Consider the following 18,489-nt stretch of genomic DNA (forward strand, 5'->3'; position numbering starts at 1 on the left):
TTTTTTGATTGAATAATTGTGAAACAAATCTAACTCCATACAGAAATTCGATACAACTAAGTTTATTAAATGATGTAAATATTTAGTTTAGACCTTCCTGGATGTCTTAGTTAAACAACTTATTTTCAATCATATGAATAGAGATGCAACAATCCAACGATCACCTTCCCTGTTTTAAGAAACACCTTTTATGTAAATTATTTGACACGTAATAAGTTTAGTGTATTCAATTTATAAATTTTACTTATTTCATATCCAAATAGTTAGCTCATATTTAATGCTGCTAATACACCGTAAAACATTTAATGTATTTTGATTTAACTTTAATAACGTCTTTTTCCGAAAAGTAAAGAGAGCTCCAAACTAAAAATTTGCTTATTAGATCAATTCCATTCATGTCCCCCTGTTTCTATAACAGAACAAATGTTCTGTCATAGAAAACAATAAAAATCCCATACAACTCAGTGAGATAAAATCTGCTAGCACCGCTAACTTTAGCATCATATAACACAGTTGGATGTAATTCAAAGATTGTGTCCCAGATGCTGTTACAGTCTGCACACCTCAATCAAAGAATTTAATGTTTGATTAAATATATGAAATCAATACAGAACTTGGTGCCATTAGCTCAGTACGCTCTGCAGACACCCATCAATCCACTTTAGCACCTTAATTTTAAATTCCATTTAAATTTAAATTTAGTTGTCACTGAATGGTAGCCACTGTACTATGTAAATAAAATTTAGATCATCTTCCTTAGTAGATGAAGCGTAACACACAATGCAATTCAGCTATGGTTAAGAAAAACTTATGTAATTGTAATAGTCCCCTGCCCATTCCTGTCAGGCAGGAAGGGAAAAACACATTAGCATTTTGCGAGACAAACAGAGTGAATCATGGAGGAAGTTAATGCATTTCCGAGAAATGCAGAATCGTAACCGTTGGTTCACACCAACCCACGAACTGTATTGTAAAACCTCAGACACCAGGAGATGGGGTGTCCTCAACACATTAGCATTTCACAGCAGGGGTTCAGGACGTGAAGGCAACAGGGCACATCCGTGCTACAACTAAATTAAGGAGAGAAAAATGGCATCACACACTACAAAAATTTAAAAGAACTTATTCACCACTACCAAGTTCTGTTGGCATCCATTTTGTCTCCAACCTGCAGACTGAAGGGAACCCCAGGAGTGGGCTTTGGCGCTCAGGTCACATGATCAGAGGTGAGAATCCAGGATCAAACATGAGAACACACAACAGGACCACTGCTGAGCGACTTGCCATGCCCCAATTCTTTACCCGCTGAATCAGAAGGTGTCCAGAGTAGCAGTCATTCCCGCAGTGCAGAAACATCTGGATACAGTCCCTCTTTGATGAACTTTGGTCAGCCTTTCGTGGTCGACAGAGCAGGACGTAGAAACACAGCAGATCAGTCATCCTCTGAAACCCCCATCTGGGTTCGGACAAAAGGCTTTGATCTTTGTGGTCCCGACTCCCTGTTGATTCCCAGCTGTAGAGGACTCTCATAGATAACGCCTGAGTCCCTTTTGTTTTCAGCCAGGTGTGAAAAGCAACACTCAAAGCAGACATCTGTTGCCAGGTCCTGTGAGCAGCACTTTGCCCTCACGTGACAACAGAAAAACACAGTTCATCTTCACTGACCTTAGTAATCGTTCAACAGCTTTTGGCTTTCATACAGCAGTCCAGCAGAAGATGGGCACAGTTCAGCATCGTCATGTCCTTGTTCAGCAGCAACAACAGCGGCCTGATGCGGTAATCAAGAAGATCCTGTCAAATCACACCGTCCCATGATCTCTGAGCTTGAAAGACCCTGCCCCAAAGATCGCCATCAAGTCAGAAGGAAGGAGAACTGCCAGAGAAAAAAATACAAAGTAATTAAAAATCAAAACTTATGTACGTCACATTTTGTTACTTTCACTATTATAAAATAAAATTTAATTTCATCTTGTGATGCATCCTCCCGTGTAGCTCTAGATTTGTGGTTGTTATAGCACAAACGGCCAACTGCCCCAAATCCTGAACTGCAAAAGAATAAACATAAAAATGTGTTAAAACTTTCCACCATCAGATGTGCCAGAATTAAGAAAATAATGACACTTACTGTTCAAAATCAATAGACGTCAATACCTCGATGACATTCACTCTGCTTGTGCCAAATATCAACTACAAATTTTAAAATCACAAACTCATTAAAGAATTAGAACAAAATCCAGAATGTCCTAGTACTGACAGTAATAAAAGTTGTGATTGAATTGCACTTTGTCAAATATTTATGAATTTCATATTGTTCTACTAAATACTAAACATTCTTATCATTGTCCCATGCTTCAAGACAAAGTCCTATTTTAAAATTTCAGAAGTTATTCACATTTTATTTGAATTTCATAGCAGTTTTAAAATTTTCCTCAAAATTAACAATTCACACCCAACTGTATATAATCAAAGTCAGCAGTGATGCAGAAATCCATCAACAATTTTAAATGTAAATAAACATGGCATAGATGTTGTTTAAAGCTGTTCAATTTTAGATGATCAAATCTAATTTAGTAGAAGCTTCTATATCACATACACCATATTTTAGCCAAGCAGGAAGGCAATATGACTCTACATTAAAGAAATCCATAATTCACTATTGTTGAATGAAAAAGTCAATATTATTGATTAACTAATTTACAATTAACCGTATCCAAAAATTTACCAGGAATTAGGGTCTACTTCTTCTCCCCCTGTTGATATAATAAAATTATCATTTTGAAAACAATTTGGATCTATGTCACTGAATTTGCTAAAAAACCAAAATATTATAAGATGTTTCACCATTTCTCCAAATCTTCCATCTAGTATTCAAAATAGACTGAGATGGTGTAAATTTCAAAGTTCTATCAGTAATCTCTTATCTTTATAATATCCCCCTGTGTTTTTCTTATGTCCAAAAAGAAAAACAATATAGAGGTGGAAAACTAAAATAGAAGAACTTTCCCCCATTATGCTTAAATTTCAACATGTCCAATCAGTTACCCATGTGACATATAAACCAAGTTAATTTAGTTAGAAGTTAGGTTAGTTTGTTAGTGTTGTTAGTCAAAGTGGACGAGACAGTCTCACAATTACTAATTCTAACCTGCTTTAAGTCAAGGCCAAAGTTGTGCCGCCTCTGTTGTATGCATTAATCCTACAGCACAAGCAGATGACTCTGCTTCAAATCAGATTGTGATACCAAAATAGGCAATCATCACCTTTAAGATTGTCCGTAAAGCAGTAATAAAAGTATATTTATGAAACAAAACATGCACTGTGTCTAAACAGTACAAAATCAAAAAAAAAATATCACACAGCTACTCCCTAAAGTGACGTCATATTTACATAGCGCTTCCTAAAACCCATCAATGGCCATCTGCACACACATTCATTCTCATTCACACTCAAACAGACTCATTTACATCCCATAGGAAGAAAGATACAGGATGTTACCCCAGATGAAGCTGACCAAACAAAGTGAGGTGTGATCCTCCCCCAACACTCTCGTGAGAGCAGGAACACGACCCCATTCTCAGTATTTGAAGGCATCTTTACATTAGTTGACCTATAATGTAACAAATATACTGTCCAATTCTCCTCGATGACATTGGGCAAACACATTAAGTAGTGTAATTCACCTACAGCAACTGAAAAGATCCCCATGGTCACCTGTAATTTTCCATCACACTCCAATGTGTAAAAGAAAAAAATTGTGAACCATAAAGTTAGAACTTCCCAATTTGTACTGGTTCCATCTTCCAAACACATATTTACCCAAATTCCAAACCAAAATTTGTCCTGTAGAAAGTCTTAATCACAATTATTATAAGACCATGCCTGAAAGAAACATAATTATCCAGTAGTTCAAATGTTGTTCAGTTCTGAGTGAACCTATTTCAAAAACTCCATTTTATACACACAACCTTATCTCATGATAGCCCACTGTTATTAAATGGCTACTCAGTAACTGGACCCCCTGTAGGAAAACCCCAAAAACCGTTCATGAGGTCATGCAATATGCAAAATGGACTGCACACAAAGATCGTCCTACAAGAAACAAAGTCATTCATTAGTGTTCCAACATGTCCTACATTAACAGTGTAGAAACACTGTCAAGCAGAAAAACATCATATGTTCTCGTTTTTGTTCCCTTGTTCCAATCAGCGAGGGTGTTCCATCCTGTGTCAGAAAACCTAGAAATTGAAGTGATTGTCAATGTTACAATATTATAAAAAAGCAATGAGATCATTCCAGTGCTCCAGCCTGGAACTGATGCCACACATTTCTCCCGCTGAAAAAGTAAAAACATCTGTAAATCTGTTAATTTGTACTTTTCACTTCAACATAAAACACAGTTCTAAAAGAAATTCACATCAAATTCCAAGAATCCTGAAAGAGTGAGCTGGAAATGTCAGTGCCAACAGAACTGAAGCACTCCCAAAATGCAAATGGAGTGGTCAATCAGCCCCCTGCTCTGTGAAACAAAACCTGTAACCAAAATGGAGAAGAAATCTCTGTCCCACAGAAGCATGAGTTAACAGAAACACAGCAACACAACATCCAGCAAAATAGACAAACACATAAGACACAAATCTCTTCTGCACAATCTCAACACAACTCAGACAGAGACAGACAGCAGCGCGCGTGGTGGAACATATAACGGCGGAAGACAGACACACAATCAGTAATAGATCAACCCGCAGCCAAGCACGCACACAAACACAGATACACAGACGACGTCGTAGTTCAGCCAAGAAAAGACAGGAAAGAAAATGTCAGGCGCCGGCTCAAAAGAACGTATGATGCATCTTATAATCTTCCAACTTCACTTTTACAAATCTCTTTTATTCTCATTTCAACTTCTCAGTCCTCTAAGGTGATTCAACCTGTTTCAGTCCTTTATACTCTTGGCAACTCGATTCAGAGTCCCTGATAAAGGTGATACAACCGGTAACAGACTTCTACTTACGGCGACCCGGTTCAGAGAGCCACAGTAAAGGTGATTCAACCTACTATCAGTCCTTTTTTCACGAGTGATGTAACTCGATTCAATTAACTCAAATATATCCAATTAATCCCAAACCAGGCCAATTATTAGTCCACTGGAGATGAGTCGTAATCTCCGGCTGATACAAGCCAATTCTAATTAATACACAGACACCCAAATTCTTTTAAAGAGGTACGGGACGACTCTCAGGGCAAAGAATTCAAAAGAAACCCAGCTTTAGCAGAGGGAGCGCAAAGTCCTGCTGCTTGGAACAGCCACGAACCCCCGTTTATGTGTATTTTCTCTTCAAACTACAGACTCTTTTAGGAGGGATTTTATATACCGCTGCAGTTCCTAAATTCTGTGAGGCCGCACACACCAAGAGCAATCAGCGACGGTCCAACGACACAGCGCTTCAGACAACCAAAAGAACAATAAAATAGTGTCTTACCACACCAAAGCGTCGGGCCGAAACGGATCAATCAGGGCCAAACAGCCGCCCGCCGAGACTCCAGAACCGCCACGAGCCCCCAAATGTTAAGGAAGAATTTCTAAAATAGTTAACTTTAGAAAAAATTTGGCTCTTTCTTCCTCTGGATCCCAGGTCCTCTCGGCGGGCCACGTGTGGCCACAAGGAAAACAACAATGCGTGTTGACGTCACAGAATTACAGAGTTTAATCCAATATAAGACAATGCATAAACTTAGAAGTAAGACCATGCACAAACTTACACCAGAAACTGCAGAACAACGGAGACATACATTCATTTACCTGACATAAATGGAAAGAAAGAAAGAAAGAAAGAAAAGCAAAGACGTGCAAAGACATCTTTGGAGAATTGCAAGAGCAAATCTGATTTGTTACTTCTGTGTAGAAAGTTTTATCCTCTTGTATTTAATTTATTCAAATAAGGCGTATCTTTGCTCCTCCAACCAGGAACTATCTCTGACCTGCTATCTGAAGCCTAAACCCCTGCTGTGTTTACGGCCTTTCACAGATGAGTGTGAAAAGCTACAACTTCCACTGTATTGTTTTCCACAGACAAAAGGCAGTTCAAACGATCCTAGCAAACCATCTGCTGTAACTACAAGTAAAATAAAGGTCAATAGGCCAGAATAAGTTACTGATTTAAAACCACAATTTAGGCCATTTGAATCAAGACATGTTAAGTTTTAAAACTAGCTTATTTTAAATTTATTTTCTCAACACAAGCTAAACCCATACAGCGCATCAAATGAAACATCACCTCCTATCAACTCCCTCACACCTGATAGACATTCAGGCCACAGCCAAACCATCTTCACTCTGGACTGGACCACTCTGAACGGAACTGGATTATTATTATTTTTTGTTTTTCATCATTTCTCTCATCTCCATCAAAGAACTGGTTAAATTCCTTGGATAAAGAAAAAAACATCTTGGATTTCATGAACTAATTTGTGGAACTTGTGTGTATATCTTGTAAATATCAATACATTTTACTAGTTTTACACCATTTTGTTGTCAGTTTGTTAATTGCCACTCCCTCCAGCAGTCAAACCTAAGAATTGTTCTGGTTTCATTAACTCATTAGTCATTTTAAAATTCATATAAATAATACATGTTATAATACACATGGATTAAATTAAAGCTGAAAAAATTGATGTTTCTAAGTATTCTCCTTTGATATAAATCTATAAACAGTTTGGTGTCTATCAAGGTGCAAGAGAGGACTAAGCAAATTGCTCTTTTATATTAGTTTGTCAAAATGCAACAGATAATGACTCCTATACTTTATATATGAAATATGTCATCCTATTTGATGATTAAATATTCAAACAACTGAGGCATTTAGGCCAGTTTGTGTCATTTATGGTATTAAAGGTTTAAAAATTACAGCTGCTGTGGAGCACCACAGCAATGGGGATTAAAGCTGATAAAAAGGTATAAAGCAACTTTAAGCCATTTAAATTCTGCTTTTCCTTGCTTTCTATGTCGGCATGCAGACCCGCCGCCATGACAAACAACACGTCTTTGTTAAGCCGCAGAGCAGAGAGTAATATATGATCAGAATGTCCTGCACTGTTGCTCACTTCCCACTTTTGAAACAATCTCTAATCAGGTTGCATTCAGGCAGGTTTTCTACCATTTTAGAGTCCACCTCAACCGGACCGAGACCTAGGTTTTCAGGCGGATCGGAGTTCAGTTTTTAAGTCTGTTTTTGAATTCAAATTTCTATTCTGACCTCCCAAAAACCTGGAATTCCTAGACAAACAGATTAGAGTCCGATTCAGGACTCTAATTCTGGGTTGGTCTGAATACACCCTAAGTTGTCATCACTAAACCAAATAAATTAAGTGAAATTATTGTAAATAAGTTCATTGAATGAACTACAGCCAACAACAATCAACCTGAATGGTCACAGTGAGTTTTTTTTTCACTGTGGAACTTTAATGATGTTTGATCTCCAAAGAAAAATCTCTCAAAATCACCAGTTCATAAGTTGGTAGAAATGTCAGAAATTATTCTATTTTAAAAATTAGACTGACGCTTTTGTATGTGAAACTAACCTTTCCAGTCCGAGCAGATAAACAGCTCCAGGGAGGAGGAGCTGACAGATTAAAAAAAACAAGCTGTTAGTGCTCCCACTGGTATTCTGGTTTTCATCCTGACTTGCAGAACATGATTGTACAATGGGTGACTCCTATGTTATAGCCATAGACTTTGGTACTGCTTACAGTGGATATGCCTTCAATATCACAGCCAGAGAGGAAGAAAGTGATCCCATTTTAAAGAGATGGGGAAAAGAACAAGGACTGGACACCCCAAAGACTCCAACCTGCATCCTGTTTGATCAAGATGAAAAATTTCTGAGCTTTGGTTATGAAGCCAAAGCAGCGTACATCAAAATGAGAGGAGAAGAAGCAAAGAAGCATTATTTCCTTCAAGGATTCAAGATGGCCCTCCATGGCAAAGTAAGTAAAGATTTAAATATTTATTGATAATGTTTCTTTACTGCTGTTCAGGGTGACTGAGGAAGGGGAGAAGTCTATGCCAACAGATGTTGTGTAAGATGCCTGTTTAGGTTCTAAATGAAAAATTATGTTACACAGACTATTTAGTACATTAAGTAAAGTCTAAACTCCTGACTGTTCCACACACTAAAACAGAAATTAATGGTGAGTTGAGTAAAATCACAAGAAACATAACGTATGGCATTTTCTTACTTGCTGTTAATTGTCAACAGACCAGATTAACTGAAGATATGGGCTGCTGAAAATTACAACTTAAATATTTTTTTGTATATTGTTGTCAGTGTAAAGCCAAAATTTGTTCATAGAAGTAAAAAGATAAGAAAAAAAAATATGTGGAAAATCTGCATATTTCACAAACCAAGAAGTAAAAGCAGTGTGTTAGTGTTGGGTTATAGTTTGTTTACAGTCCAATAACATATGGAAAGTAACAAAGCTCTAAAATCTTTTAGGAAATTTACAACACCAAGAAAGTACATCAAAACACTCCACTGGATGATTTTTACACTGATTTTAATGAAGTTGAAAATAACTAAATTTTATGTTTAATAAATATTTTTCATATAATTGTGATATTCTAGGATCTTACGGACCTTAAGATTAAAGCAGCAAACCAGAAGGAAATGGAGCCTATGAAGGTTTTCTCTGAATCCCTGAGATTCCTGAAGGATGACGCACTGAAAACAATCAATGCCAACAAAGAAGGTTCACCGTTCACAGCCTCTGACTTCACCTGGGTGCTGACGGTTCCTACCATCTGGGAGTTTTCAGCTAAACAGTTTATGAGAGAAGCTGCAATGCAGGTAACATCAGGTTTTAAAGAGATCAATGAAGTTCTGAAATGTTCAGCATTGATTTTATTATATTCCTCATCCAGGCAGGAATTATAAAAAAAGGAGATGATAAAAAACTGGTGATCGCTCTGGAACCAGAAGCTGCTTCAATCTGGTGTAAGAAGCTTCCAGCTGATGGATTCATCACACAGAACCACAACACAAAGTCACTGGATCAGACTCCAGGAACTCAGTATCTTATTGTTGATTGTGGAGGTAACTGACTATAAATCTGATATGGTCTATAGTAAAACCTTTAATATTGACCATATTGTTATGGAAGACTAACAATGGTCTACAATAAATCGAAAGCTTTATCTCATTTTGTGGGTTTCAGGAGGAACCATGGACATCACTGTTCATGAAGTCGTAGAAGGAGGAGCCTTAAAGGAGCTGATCAAAACCTCTGGAAACAACATGGGAGGACAAAATGTGGACAGAAAACTCAAAAAGTTCCTCAAACAAATATTCTCTGATGAACTCTGGGATGAATATAAAAAAAATTATCCCAGTGAGGTTCAGAGGATGATGTTTGATTTTACTTATCTCAAGCAGGTAGATGAGGATGTTGAGATCCAATGTCCATATAATCTGGGGAAACTGGCCCGGAAAAAGAAAGACATAGAAAAGTTCTTTGAGTCAGTAGACGGAGCTTCGTGGAATGAAGGGTCTATCATAATCACCAGAGAGAAACTGAAAACTTTCTTTGATGAGAGTCTGCAGGGCATCACTATGAGTCTCAGAGAAATATTTAAAAAAGATCTCCACATTGGCATCATTCTCTTAGTGGGGGGGTTTGCAGAAAGTCAAATACTTCGTCAGCAAATTAACGAACAGTTTGGAAAAGAATATAAAATCCTGTGTCCTGTTAGACCTCAGGAAGCGATTCTTAGAGGAGCTGTAGAGTTTGGAAGAAACCCAAAGATAGTGGCCTTTCAGAGAAGTCGCTTTACTTATGGGATGGCCGTGTTAAGAGAGTTTGAGTCTGAACATAAACAAGAGAAGAAAATCACAGCTGATGGAAAAGAGTGGTGCAAGGACATTTTTAAAAAACTGCTGGAAGAAGGTGAAGTTGTGGGCTGGGATGAAACCAAAGAGCATGTCCTTACTGCAGTAGATCCAAAACAGACACAGATGAGTGTTAGATTGTTTAGAAGTAAAATGAAAAATCCAAGATATGTAGATGATTGGGGGGTGGAAGAAGTAGGTTCATTTAAAGTTAAACTCTGTGATCCTGAAAGAAACAAAGAACGTAAAGTGAAAGTGGAACTAAAGTTTGGCTCCACAGAGATAACGGCTACGGTGACTGACCTGAGTACTGGAGAGAAAAGCACACTTAAATTTGAGTTTAAGACCCTCTGAAACATTTATAATATCACACTGCAGGTGTTCACAGTTAAAGAGGAAGAAATGTTTGAAGGTAGATTTCATACTACAGGCCATAGTGCTTTTATCTTTTTTGTAATGACTATCAGCTTCTTTTGTGTTCAGGTTCACATTTTTACTTTTCACTTTTAGAAAACAAAGAATTGATTTGAGTATATTATATAGCACAAACCTGTTTTCTGTAACTTTGCTTTTATCTTTGTGTTTTGCTTGCTGCAATGTGTTAATAAAGCTTGTGCCACAAAGCTTGTGACGTGGTGGACACAAGTTGTAGTGGAAAATTATGGTTTTAATGAACAAAAAGTGAACAAAAATCCAGACACTGGTACCACTAGAAGGCATGGCACAGGGACAAGGCAATGAGGACAATGACACAAGAAAACCATGACGTATGACAATACACGACAAGAATCCGACGGAGAAACACAGACACAGGTGAGTATGAGGAGGAGATAATCAGGGGAACAAGACATAGGTGGAAACAATAACAAGGGGTCTAAATTAACCAAAAGCACACACAGATATCCATATCCTTGCACCTTGTTCCAAACATATTTGGAAAACTTTTGCCCGCTTCTCTTTTGCCTCCATCCCAATTATGCCAATGGTGCATTGGTGACAAGTTGTTCCAATTAGAAGTTTGGTTTTGACAAAGTGATTATTCACTTCTTTGATTGTTAGCTACTATGTTTTACTAGTCATTGATTCACATTGGAGGGTACCTTGTAATGAGTGTGCATGTATTTGTGTGTTCAAAGTCTTGTATTTCTTTAGTGGTTCCCAAAGTGTGGGGCGCACCCCCTACGAGGCCTGCAGTGCTATTGCAGGGGGTGGGGTGCATGGGAAGTGGTATGAATAACAGAAGAAAAAAAAACAGTTACAGAAAAGTGTTTGACTGTAAAGATGGCTTGTAGAGTGTTTTGTTGCAACCGGGAATGTGAAATAAACTTGAGTGGAATTTGAAAACAAAATATGTGTATTGGTTTATGTCTGGTTGAACAATGTGTGTCCAGTTAATTTTTTTTTCTTTTTTGGGGGGGATTTTATTGTAATCCATAGACTTTTGGAGGGGTGGGGGCTCAAAGTTAAAAAGGGGCACATTCAACAAGATCTTAAATCACTGTACAACAGCAACCCATATTAATCAAGAATCTAATACTAAATAAGATCATACTCATCATGTGGGGACAATGCAAAGCAAATATAGTCCGTTTGCCTGATACAGTATAATGTTGCTGTTCCTGCTGCTGACAATCCTGGAGGGCTGAATTGATCTGAGAAGGACAGAGGGCCTGGCGCTCTGTCCTTCTCTCGCACTTGCCGCGTAGGTGTCAGGTTACGTTGTGTTGCATTCAATGTTATCGGAAAAAAGAGATTCATGTGCTTAATGTCCGATTTGCCATAACTATTTATTGAATTCATAGTCGCCAGCTGGGGGTCAACAGGTGTGGCGAGGCTCTTAGTTGGGGAGGCAACTGCCACCCCCGTAGATCCACCCCTGCCATCTGTTGCACTGACTCTTCTGACCTTCAAAGCACAACTCAAAACTCATCTGTTAAAGTTAGCCTTCTCACTTTAATTGTGCAGACATTTTGTGGTTGTGTCTTGTAGCCATCCCTTTACTGTATAATTTCTGTTTTTTAATGTTGTAAAGTGTCCTTGGGTGTTTTGAAAGGTGCTGTGAAATAAAATGCATTATTAAAGAAATTAAAGCCAACTTTAAAAGGTGAACCTTAATGCCATTGGATATTTCTAGTTAAATTGATATTAAAATGAATGTTTTCCCATGATTATCATTTGTTTTTCAATCAATATGTATTTGTTAAGCAATTTAATAATTGAAGAATGAGGTCTTGGGTCATATGGAAAGGTTAAAAAACAGGCAAGATACAAAACATTGGAGCTGTCTAATTAAGGAAGAAATGCTACTGCCAGACCTGGACAAAGATAATAAAACAGCAAGATGATATGATATATTGGAGAGAAAAATAAATTATGTTCTGATTTAGCTGCCATGAAGCGGGGCATGTTATTGCTAATTGCTTGGCACTGAAACATAAAACTGTTCTCCACCAAAAGATGCAGGACTTGAAGGTGAATTAAAATGCTAAACATGAGGTCAGGTTCTTCTTTTTAAAAAGTACTTTGTGTATTTTCAGCGTATTGATTAATTTATTGCACCATTTACATATTTTTGATTTTATTTTTACTTCTGTCTGGTTTCCTGAGTGTCATGATGTGGTGAATGAGAGGCGGTGAGGAGCTGAGCTGAACATGGAGCAAACTAACCAGGACTTAAACAGTTTTACTGGAGACCCGACACACGCAGCAACAACTGACATTAGACAGGACCCGACAAGAGACAAAGGACACAGGTGGACTTAAATACACAGTGAGGGTAATTAGGGAATAAGACACACCTGGGAAGCAATCAAGGGGGAAGAAACAGGACACCACAGAGACTCAGGGAAACAAAGCCTAGAAAATAACACACACAAAAAACTCAAATCCTCACACTGAGGGGCTTACTAGGGAAACAATTATGGGTGTTACTTCCGGTGGCTAGCGGAAGTAACAGTATTTCATTGTAATTTGTAGGATATTTTGCTATTCTATATCGATGATAGAAGTCACATCTCTCTTTTTGGTTATAACAATATTTAGTAAAACTTCTTTATGGACACGCCGTCTGCTTTCAGAGAGCTGCTCAGTACAGATGATCGTAATTGTGGGTTTAAACACGGAGAGCGACAGGAACTTGATTGTTAAGTTTTGCGACGGAATGACCGTGAATTAGCAGCGCTGCTAGCAGCTAGTTTCTCTGAAGAACTGACAGTAAAAAAGAGAAAAGCAGAGTAGATCTGAAATCTGTCATAGATCTGAGTTGTGCTGACAGTTCAATCTGGAGAGACTCAGTCAGAGAAAGAAAGAGATTAAAGAAAGTTTAATGACAAATAAACATTAAATTCCTGGAGCTTGAACAATGATTGGCTGAAGCGAGGCTTGATCCACTGCTGAGACATCCAGGGTGAATAGGAGTAGGCACTGATTGATGAGGCAGGTGAGGCTATAGAGTCTTCCAGATTGAACTTTTGCCAAGGCTTCATTACAAAACACCAGAACTACACAATATAAGCTTGGTGTGATGTGAATTTTATTTTTAGTTTGAATTTAAAAAATAATAAAGTTCATAATTTGAGTATTTATCATTATGATTGGGCCTGGAAATGTTATTTATCAAACAAAATAAAATATCTGGATTTATTTAATCCATCAGAACCAGAACTGTTGCTGCAAATCAGCAGAGAAATAACCGCAGCTGCTGTGCTCCAGATCTTGCATAACACCTCCCCACTGGACTAGAACCAAACCACACAAGCAGCGTTTCCTCAAAATTATGGGCAGCGGAAGTCGCGCCCATAATTCACGCGTAAGAATAAAGTGGATGGCATAAGTAAGAAAAAAATTAATATAGCTTACTGAATGTAAGCTCTGTCTTTTGAAAGACTGTTAGTTATTAACTTGACTTGTTATAATCAGGACATGAAACGTGGCTGGCTGACTAAAGGTTGATAACGCCTGATATTTTATACCAAATGTTCATGAACAACATTCTACTTTTAAGAAAACAAATGGGCATCTCTACTCTTAAAATCCATAAGTCGTCTTGTGGATTTAGATCAAAATATCAGTGTTTCCATCTTCATTCTATTACAGTAAAAATATATAAAATTATTGTCGTATTTTGCAATAGTCTCTCAAATGTTTGCTCTGGAACAAAAAAAAAAAAAAAAAACTTTTTCTACACAGTGACACAGTGGTACAACAGTGAAAAAGAATTATAAATTTATGTCTCCATCTAATAAAATGCCGTTATTAAAAAAATCATATATTTTCTCCCACGACCACTAATGTTGCCTACAGAGTTTGGCATGAGAGAGGCATTAGAACAATGAGAGGTCTCTACAAAGATGGTCTATTTCTTAGTTTTTCAGAGTTGTCCTCAAAATTTAACCTATCTACTTCTCATCTGTTCCTCTATTTCCAAATTAGACATTGTGTTTCTTCGCTGTTCCCAAATTTTCCAACCCTTCCTGCTGACCCACCATGGGTCGACCTTCTAGTTTTGAAACCCAATCTGAAATCACCCTTCTAATATATATGGAAAACTTATGGCAATTGAGCCCGATTCATCGGGTAAAACCAGAATTGTTTGGGAACATGAATTGGGTGTTGAACTGTCTGATTCATGGTGGGATAAAGTTATTCTTAGCATACGCCAAAGCACACCATGTACCAGGTTACAGCTTGTACAGTTTAAAGTGATAAACAGAGTCCACTTCTCAAAATCCCATATATCTAAAATTTTTCCTTCGATTTTGGACCAGTGTGACAGATGCCAGACCTCTCCCTGCAACTTAAGTCATATGGTTTTCTTTTGCCCGAGCTTACAAAACATTTAGAACTATGTCTTTTCCATACTCTCAGGGGTTTTTGGAATCCAGATCCAAAGCGATCCACTAATTGCCATTTTTGGAGTTCCAGGGACCTCACTTAACCTGTCACCCCTACAGGGAGAGGTCTTGGCTTTCTGTTCTCTTCTTGCCAGGCGCTTTATTTTGCTCTGCATGCGAGTGAAAGGTGGGAGGGGAGAAACAGAAACACGTATTTGGCAAGTCACGTTATTGCTTTGATTTTATTGCTTGAAATTTAATCGGTGCGTTTTGCACCACTGAAAACAAAGATGTTAACAAATAAACTAGATAGTATGCTGTATGTTTAGTGATATTTTAACAGTTGCGGTCTCGACTGGTCTTGAAATAAAATGCCAAGTCCTCAGCGTCCGAGACCGAGACAAGACCGAGACCAAATACGGTCGAGTCCGAGACGAGACCGATACCATCAAAAAATGGTCTTAAGTCCAGTATCGAGACCAAGACCGTTCTCGAGTACCACAACACTGGCGCTGGACTTGGTCTCGGGTTTGGTGGTCTAGACTACAACTCTGCTACGTGGCTCCTTGGTTCCATGTCCTTCCCTGCCCACCTTTTCAGTTGAATTTCTTTCAAAATAAAAGCCACTAGTGGCAAAAAAAAAAAGTGACGTTCATGCTATGTTAGGACAAGAGACAAGATCTTTCCACCCTGAAATTATGATGCATAGAATCACAAATCTAAGTCTAAACTATGTTACAGAGAGTAAACACAACATGCTTTATCTGTGGCATTGTTAATTAAAATGACACATTTCTGATGTATTAAAATTAAATACGATCGGTTCACTTAATATTAGCGATTAGGTAATGCATTCAGCAAGTACTTTTACTTTTAATACTTAAGTATTTTTAAAAGCCAGGACTTTTTTTTACTTTTACTTAAGTAAAATGTTAATGTGGTACTTTTACTTGAGTACATTTTTGTCTGTATATTTGTACTTTTACTTAAGTACATTTTTTGAGTACTTTCTCCACCACTGGTTATAATTTACACCGTTGACTGGTGCACACGGGCAGACATCGCAGAGGCAACTAAAATCAATCAATAACAAAGTCCGCCGCTGCAAAAACATTAAACTTAATTCACCCTGCAGTTTTAACAAACAGAGCTGGAAGACGTTACCCTCCCGCGGCCAGAAGGAGAGCGGCATTCAGGAGAAGCGTGGCAGACATAACATCTGTCCGTTTCGGGGGAAAAAAACAAAATCCTTGCACACAGTGTAAGAAACTCACAGAGTTCAATTGATCGGTTTGTTGGATCCGTCAGTTGTATCAGACATATCAACTGACCGATGAACTAGTGCAGATTTCTCTGCAGATACTGATCTTGAAGAATTTGTGAGTCGTTTAATTTAATTTATTATAAGTTATTGGGGCCACAATAACATAATAAATTATTGTTCTTAACCATAAGTCAGTGTTTTTTTGTCACGGAGAAAAAATTTAGATGTATTTATCTGCATTATATGTGATTTGATCTGGATTCATGGTGAATATTAACTAAACCGCTTAAAAATGTGGCTAAATTGCCTTTGTTAATATGATTATAATTTGACGGGTAAAAATAGAACATGACCGATTTTTTTTAAAATGTCGGTCAAAATGTTGAAAGGGTCTAGGGTGACATCATGCAGTGCTCTGCTGCATTAACTGATGTAAATCAATTTATTTGGTATTTTCATAAATACACACCTGGTCCTTGGTAAAAACGTGTTTTATCAGCCACATTGACCTCAATCCTCCAGCTATTCTATAGTAGGTGCCATGAAATATCAGGAAACAGGCCACTATCAAGACAGTTCACAACTGAATATGGTTTGAGGAGAAATAATTTGTAAAAATGCTTCTGATAAAAAAAATAATAATCAAAACTCGTTTGTGACATGTAGAGCCTGTATTTTTATAGTCATGTATGCGTGTTAAACATATTTCATTCCGTTATCAAAAAAAGTCTCTTTTTTATGGACTTATAGAAATCTTGTTCCAGAAATATGTTACCCTCTTTGATCACATGTAAAAATAATATTTTAGCTAAAGACTAGTTTCATGTAGAGCCTTTAGAGCTGATATCAGGGTTTGGGAAAGATGAGAAGGAAACAGCAGAGTGTGAGAAACCTGACCTGCTGATCCGGTTTCTGGCATTCTTTTCTTGTTGTTCTTTGCGTTTCCAGAGAACCCACTGTAATTCAAACCAGAAACTCACCTGAGGGTAAAATGTGTTTTACATAACAATGGCAAATGAGAGTTATCAAACTGGTATTTGTTTTCTAAACTTTAACAGTTTTATCTGTAGACAAAATTCACCCTGTATGACTTTAGGAAACACATTCAGGTCCCAAATTCTGCAATCATTGTTTTTATCTTCATTGACTTTAGTGCATTTCAACATACTGTAATTATTCTGTGACAGTTTGTCTTTTGTGATCCAGTAGTGTTTTATTTCCATTTTTTCCATTTTGATCATTTTTAGGTTGCGCATTATTGTTGTCAAGGTCTTGCCATACAGGCTAATTTCTTTGTTTCAAGATTTTTGGTGTTGTTTTAAACATTTTTCTTGTGTTCTGTTCTCTGTTCGCTTTGGTTTATATTTTTATCTTTAGGTTTGTGGAGTCTTTATATTTTGTTTCGCTCTGTCCCTAATAAGCACTAATCTTTAGTATGTACTAGACCTTCACTCAGTTTTGTTGTTCTATGTTTCCGTTCTGCATCCCTTGATTAGACTCACCTGGTTTCCATGTCACTCTTTGTTCATTATTTACGTTCCTGGGTTTCTGTTGTTTAGTGCTGTTTTCTTCCATTGTGCCCATCTTACTTCCATGTCCAACTCTTTCTTATTATAAATTTTATTTGTTTTCATTATTACTCCCTATTATTAAATTTCTCTGTTTACGGTCCTCCTACAAACTTCCCTTAACAAAGCGGTTCCCAAAGATTTTATTCTGAGCCCCCCTATGAATTGCAATAAGATTTCACCCAAAAAAGAAACAAAAATCAACTGGACACACACATCGTTCAACCACACATAAACCTATACACAGATTTTGTTTTCAAACTTCACTGAAGTTTATTTCACACTTCAACTTGCAACAAATCACATTACAAATCATCTTTACAGTCAAACACGTTTGTGTAACTGTTTTCTTTTCCCTTCATTCATCCATACTCAGGGGTGAAAGTAGTTGTAAATTCTTGGGGGTACTATGACTATATATATATATTTCAATCTGGAGAGACTCAGACGAAGAAAAAGGAACAATTAAAAGATTTAATGACAGGAATGAATAACAGTTCTTTGGCACTCGGCCCCGGCAGCTGATCTGAGCTGAGATTTGATGTGAACTTGATGAACATCTCGATAACCGATTAGGGATGCTCTCCCCCCGGGGCCCAACACTGGTGGTGGAGGTCTGGAAAGGGTGCCATCCTGAGCCGAAGGATGTGGGTGGAGAAGGGGAGGTGGTGGGTTGAACGCAGCTGGAAAGCGGCCGACGGCTTGGGTGTGGATCCTTTTATGCAGAGCTGATTGATTGGAGACGCCAGGTGAGGTCCAGCACTGAGGTCGGAGATGAGCATGACGCCGATGGACGAATGGAGGGGATGGAGTCTTCCAGGTTGAATCTTCGCTATTAGCTTCATATATATAATAATAAAATAATATTAATTCTTTTCCCCTCTCACCCTCCGTGGGTGGTCTCTTTCATCCTCTGAGCTCGGGTCCTCTACCAGAGGCCTGGG

At 37.8% G+C, this 18,489-nt stretch overlaps 1 protein-coding gene across 2 annotated transcripts in view; it reads left to right on the forward strand.

The window, feature by feature from the left end:
* The first annotated feature begins 7,654 nt into the window (after positions 1-7,654).
* LOC103131529 (heat shock 70 kDa protein 12A-like) overlaps positions 7,655-18,489 on the forward strand; it is a 30,990-nt gene continuing 20,155 nt past the window's right edge. Inside the window, exons 1-5 of one of the 2 annotated variants that reach the window (XM_016666712.1) lie at positions 7,655-7,983; positions 8,622-8,843; positions 8,918-9,089; positions 9,211-9,796; positions 11,141-11,148. In XM_016666712.1, coding sequence (XP_016522198.1) covers positions 7,702-7,983; positions 8,622-8,843; positions 8,918-9,089; positions 9,211-9,796; positions 11,141-11,148 — 1,270 coding nt within the window. In that variant the 5' untranslated portion in view covers positions 7,655-7,701. Of the gene's footprint in view, positions 7,984-8,621; positions 8,844-8,917; positions 9,090-9,210; positions 10,525-11,140; positions 11,149-18,489 lie in introns of those variants that run through there. The other variant, XM_007543196.2, reaches the window with a different exon arrangement.

Source organism: Poecilia formosa, unplaced genomic scaffold, assembly GCF_000485575.1.
Source record: "Poecilia formosa unplaced genomic scaffold, Poecilia_formosa-5.1.2 Scaffold782, whole genome shotgun sequence".
NCBI lineage: Eukaryota > Metazoa > Chordata > Actinopteri > Cyprinodontiformes > Poeciliidae > Poecilia > Poecilia formosa.